The 6,000-nt window shown below is 43.0% G+C and overlaps 1 protein-coding gene and 1 long non-coding RNA gene across 2 annotated transcripts; one reads left to right on the top strand and one right to left on the bottom strand.

Annotated features, from left to right (window-relative positions):
* Positions 1-1,055: 1,055 nt before the first annotated feature.
* On the bottom strand, positions 1,056-4,462 carry LOC134881308 (uncharacterized). The gene is made up of 3 exons (XR_010168034.1): positions 4,260-4,462; positions 2,003-2,093; positions 1,056-1,454 (listed from the first exon to the last, which is right to left on the bottom strand). It is a non-coding gene; the product is annotated as an uncharacterized LOC134881308 (long non-coding RNA).
* Positions 3,596-5,891, top strand: id2a (inhibitor of DNA binding 2a). Its single transcript, XM_063908535.1, has 3 exons — positions 3,596-4,053; positions 4,344-4,404; positions 5,263-5,891. Exons 1-2 carry the CDS (start codon positions 3,700-3,702, stop codon positions 4,398-4,400), a joined length of 411 nt encoding a protein of 136 aa, XP_063764605.1. The 5' UTR covers positions 3,596-3,699; the 3' UTR covers positions 4,401-4,404; positions 5,263-5,891.
* Positions 5,892-6,000: the final 109 nt, after the last annotated feature.

Genomic DNA, 6,000 nt, shown 5'->3' with positions numbered 1-6,000 from the left:
AGTGCAGCTGCAGGGCGGAGGATCAACAAGTTGACCGGGCTCAGACAGAGCGACGCCGGGCTGCAGGGCTCTCTGAGCCGGTTGGCAGCTCCGCTTTGTTGTCTAAACCTTATCTTCTGAACCCAAACTAATAGGTTGGTGACCGGGAAGAGAAAGGGGGATGTGGAGGCTTGTTTTTTTCCGCTGCGTCTGAGGAATGCCTTTGAGACTCAGGGGGCAAAAGATACTTTCGGGTACTTCACAAATGACTTTCCTTGTGCGTGGGCTGCTGCATGGGAAAGTTTGGAAAAGTTGGGAAATTAAACTTTTTATAGTTTCTCTCCCCTGAAGTTTGCAAGCCATATACTGAATTCATATATACATTAATTCACTTGGCCATTCATGAACTCTGACAGGGTCAAATGTAGCTGAGGTTGGCCATCATCATACTGAAACATCTGGAAACAAGTATGGAGAATCTCAGTCCTCCCTAAATAAACAAGCTGTGTGAAAACTACAGTACAGCTCCACAGTACCAGCTCAATGTTCCTGAAGCCAAACTTAGGTCAACACTTTTCTACATGTTCAACCATTTATCAGAAGTACTTTATTTATCCCAAACTGGGCAATTCTTTTAACTTTTACAACTTTTATTTTAACCAACCACCAGACTGAAATAACTTTATCCTCCACGTTCTGTTAGTATGGAAGCTTGATAAAGACTCAAACCATTATGGCTGACAGCATTAAAGATGGATGGATTTAGATCATTTAGTTTGAGAACAAAGTAAGTTGTCATCAATTTGGTACAATAATGTAAAGATCAGGTAAACAAATAAAAGTAGCATCTAAAGTTACACATGTACAAATAGAAAAACAAAAAAAACAAAAAATAATAGCAATGATAAAATACAGCTCCAAACGAACATACTCAGATAAAGCACTTCAAATCATAATAAAGTACTTGAGCAAATGTACATTCCACCACAGGAATTTTGGAATTCCTATGCATGAAGGTGAAAGTGGTATTTTACTGTTTAAACTTGATGTGAACCTAATTTTAACAAAGTCCAAGGTGTTTAAACAGTGCATTGTATTTTATGATATCATCATATTTTATGAATATGTGAATTAATAGGAAGCCAAAGCTACAAGGAGTAGTCCTACTATAACGGGGTAAAAAAGTAGCTTAGATCTTCCTCTGAATTGTGAGAAATATGAAATGGTAATACTCAGTATCCGATGTGTACAGCACTTGAGTAACTGGAGCTGGCCAACACCGAAGAGGAAACCCACAGCGCCCCACATCCCGTCCTAGAACCTTCCCGGTTCTGCCCGGGTTGATCAGCTGAGAACTACCTCTGATTGACAGCCCCGAAACCCCGTTCCCATGGAAACCGCCTCAGCGGCGCCGCGAGGGCTGGCTGGAGGGCTGCTGTGAATGGGGTGACGTCACGGCGCCGGCGCCAGAGAGTCTGCTCCAAAGACAGAGCAAGAGAGAGAGGAAGGAAAAGGGAAACAGGGAAGAAGAGAGGCAGGGGTGAGGCTGCTTCTGGAGGTGGAGGTTCGCTCGGCTTTGCACCGACGTGCTCTTACGCCAATCTATCACCTTGCCTGTCAGGCATCACTCAGGGGCGTCATGCGAAATGTACACAGCTGTGCGAGCGAAGGGAAGACGGGGAGAAAATGGAAAAATTCTATTGCACCAGATGTGGACACAGACTGCAGGAGCTCCAGATTATATTAGAAATGCATAAAAAAACAGGATCGCCAGACAGATGAAGGAGAACATGTCCGTGCCTGGTGAATAGAACCGCGCGTAAAAACAATGACACAGATGGTGTTTTGCTGGATACTCTAAAATACGGCAAAACATTACACTGACATTTTATGCGATTATAGGACGCAAACCCATCATTATATAGATTAATGTCGGTGAGAGCAACTTTCTTTTTCTTCACCATCTCTACTCACAATAATCCAGGGAAAAACAGCTTGCCTGTGCTTTTTATAAAGATCCTACCTGCCTCTGCAGTCTGTGCACTCCCGTGTCTCCTTTTGTCCATCACTTCGGCGTTTAGGATTTCCCTGTTTAGATCTTCAGATAACATTTCCTGTAAAGATACAGATATTGAAACAAATCAAAATGCATCAGATGAGTTAGTTGTCTTTTCAAGTCTTATTAGTGACACTGTCTTCCCCTTTTTGAAGATACATTGATTTTGTTTTCATCGAGGAAATGTAACATCACAAGAGTCCACAATTGCCCCCGGGGGTAATTAGTTAGTGCAGCATCAAACAGGCCCCCACCTCCAGCTGAAGAATGAAGCGTGTAATTCCTACAAACAAATGGCTCATTCAGAAAACATTAAAGTGTCAATAGTAGTTAATCATCTCTTCACGTGTTCGGATAGGAAAGCCACATTTGCCAGTCGTGACTAAATGAACTTTGACACACAACATACTCAGGTGACAATTAAGACTGGAGTGCAGGGGGCCATAACTGATGCATTTAGTTACGCACAACCACTGTAAACACATTTAGGGTATGGCTGCGTTTGGTAAAGTGTCACTTCTCTTGCTGACATTTGCTACACACAAAACCTTGAATAACTAAATATAACTAATTGTTGGCCGTATTTGTTATAAGGCGGAAGTGTGAACAAGATTGAATTAAAGCTGATAATTGTATTTTTTTATCTGACTGTGCGCACCATCACCATGTTAGTAGATCACATTTAACACTTGACTGTGATAAATCTAAGACATTGTTGGTAATGGACAATAATCAAAAGGCAATTCTAAGGTGCGTCAAGTTACCAAACCCTATATTTCTACAAGCAGGCAGATCTCTTTGATTTATTTTCTGATGCATAAACACACACGCAAATAAGTGTCTTTTTCCTTATCGCTGTAAGCCTACTGAGCAATTTTCTGGTGGAGGCTGTTTCCGCTTGCCACTCAAACACTTGAGTTTGTTTTTCAGACTCAGACACTTGCCTTCACACCGGTCCGGGCTGGAGTGAATTAAGAATCATCAGACGCGCCTGATATGGCATCTGTCATCACTGCTCCACACCTCCAAACGCGCACATGTCAACAATGAATGTAGAATGACTGATGGCTTAAAAATATATATATTAATAAATTCTTCAAGATATATCATCAGATATAAACATTAACATCTTCGTAAATATATGAATGAAAATGAGTTTTGAATAACAATTCAGAGCACATTATTCAAATACTTTTTGCTTGATCTTCATGACCAAACCACAAGATGGATTTTATATCTTGGAGGTAAATTTACTGGTGCGTGCTCGCACCTTGACCATATTCAATTGGGAGCCATGCAAATCATTCATTTTCTTGATAAGAAACAGGTAAGGGCTTAATTTTCCAAATTGCCCACCGGAGCTGCTGAAGCGCCCTCTTGGTTCCGCCTCCAACATGTGTTGCCACTGGTAACGCGGCAGGGAAAGGGAGGGGTTAAAGCGTAAATAGCCAATAGTAGAGCGGAAAGGCTTTGAGTGACACATTGTGCTTGACCAATCAGCGCCTTTGTCCCGCCTTTGTCGCATGCCCAACCTGCTGCCTATATAAACCACACTGACAGCTTGGTAATCCAGTCTGATCGCTGATCGTCTGACAAAAACAGGACCTTAAAGAAGCAAGATATCGACACACACAAACCCTCTCGCCTAACTTAACACTGACAAAATGAAAGCAATAAGCCCCGTTCGGTCTTTCAGGAAAACCAACGCGAATTTATCGGAGCACTCCTTGGGAATCTCTCGGAGCAAGACCCCGGTGGATGACCCGCTCTCCCTGCTGTACAACATGAACGACTGCTACTCCAAGCTGAAGGAGCTGGTGCCCAGCATCCCCCAGAACAAGAACGTCAGCAAGATGGAAATCCTGCAGCATGTCATCGACTACATCCTGGACCTCCAGATCGCGCTGGACTCCAGTGTCGCACTAACCAGCCTGCATCACCCTCCGCGGCCGGGGCAGGCTCCTTCCAGGACCCCTCTGACCACCCTCAACACAGATATCAGCATTTTGTCATTACAGGTAAATAACACCTTAGCTAAACAAGATTCATAATTGGGCAAAGATACCGTGGTGTGCAATGGGAGGTGTGTAGTGGATCTCTATTTGTGCGCATAGCCGGTGCGCCTTTGTACCCTATGCGTAACTCGCACAAAATGGCTTGTTGGAAAAGAAAATGGCATGTTTTTTTTCTTTTGTACATGTGATGAGGAAGAGATTCGCCCTACCTTACAGTCTTTGTAAAGCCAGACACTTCGATCGTTCGCCGGGTAAAGAATTAACATTTGGTCTGTTTGTTTGTTTGTTTTCAGTCCCCGGAGTTGCCATCAGAGCTGATGACAGATGACAGCCGGACTCTGCATCGTTAAAGCGGTAAGTAGGCTGTCTTCATGTCTGCTGCTGCATTCTGTCCAGGGCTCTGAGGCTCCGCTACAGCCTGTCTCCCAGTCTGCTGGAGCAGAATTGGCTAGAATTACCATTTACCAATCCATTTGTTCCCTGCTAATGTGGTTGACGTCTCACGTTGCTGTAATGGTCCCGATATGTTTTGTAGGAGAATGCGCTGCCTCACCGGGGTTATGAGACTTAGGGTTGACTTAACTCCAAATTTGATCATTTATTATTTGTATTTATCAATGTAGCATAGCAATATCTGAAACACAAAGACCACATAACGGGCCCCCTTCAGGACTGTAATGTGTTAGTATGGTGACCCACCAGTAATCGAATAATTCTGTTCTCATGTGCTGTGTTTTAAGACAATTTGCTGGCACATTTTTTGCATTTGAGTTTGGAGTATTGAAATGGAAGATATTTGCTCCAGGCTGCTTGGGTTACCGTATATAAGTAGCAGTCGTCAGGGTTGTATTATACCCTCTTGTGTCTATAATGAAGAGCATCTGCAACAGGAAAATAATGGCTGTTTGGATTACTGCTACTACGATGTCTGCACATAATTGGTACAAGAAGTGGGTAGGCGCCAGCTGAGCGGCAATTACGCTGATTCTTCCCTAGATTGTAGGCTGAAGTTGTGCGAAAAGTGTGTGTGCGCGCGTCCCCCCCTTCCCTCTCTCTCTCTGTGTGTGTACATCTGGTGCGCAGGGTTTGCTTAGTATTGGGAGTGTTTGGTTAAATGTTAAAAACTGCGGCTTCCTCCCTGGCGCCAGTCTGTCCGGATCTCTGCCCTGTTTGCATTTTCTAAACACGCCTCTCTTTCTCAATCTTTCGCAGGTGTTTGGTCAAGACGCAAAAACACACACAGGACCTGGGGAGCAGGACTTTCCCCCCTCCAACCTCTGTCCTCCAGGCCTGGATTTTTTTTTCTTTTTTCTTCTGACGCTGAAATCAAGAGACTTTTGCTTATAATGGGACAATCTTATGTGATGTGTTTTCTGTTTGGACACTTCATTATTATTTAACTTAAGACTTTTTTATTTGTGGGTCCTTTCTGGAAATGGAAGGCACGCTATATTCCCGACAGTGGGAGGAAAAACGAGATTATTGTCACAAGGATTACCCCTCTCCCCTCCTCACCCCTGTCCCTCTCTCCTTGTTGAAGTCTTCGCTTTTTTTGCGGAGGTGGGAACGTGAATAGAAAAGACAACTTGGTTAGTTACTGTAAAAAGTTTAGTCTTGTCTTGTCAGATTTGTTGGCACATGAAGGACTGGACGTTGTTTAAAAAAAAAGTTAAAAATGAAAGAATGAAACCTTGTGAACTCTTATCGGGAGTTTATCTTGTATAGTTGCAGAAATTTGAAACTTCTGCAAAAGTGTAATGTTGTACTTAATTATGCTGAAACTTTTTATAAAAGTAATGTAAATCGTACCTTTTTTATACAAAAATAAATCGAAAACGCAACTTGAACATGATTCATTTTGGGGGGGATGTTGGGGTCAGTGGTTTATAAGACCAATGCGTAAAATCCGTCTCCCAGCTGACTTTCTATAGAAGTACACATGGCATTGGT

The sequence above is a fragment of the Eleginops maclovinus genome, chromosome 19 (assembly GCF_036324505.1).
Source record: "Eleginops maclovinus isolate JMC-PN-2008 ecotype Puerto Natales chromosome 19, JC_Emac_rtc_rv5, whole genome shotgun sequence".
Taxonomy (NCBI): Eukaryota; Metazoa; Chordata; class Actinopteri; order Perciformes; family Eleginopidae; genus Eleginops; species Eleginops maclovinus.
This window is presented reverse-complemented; position numbering and strand designations above follow the sequence as displayed.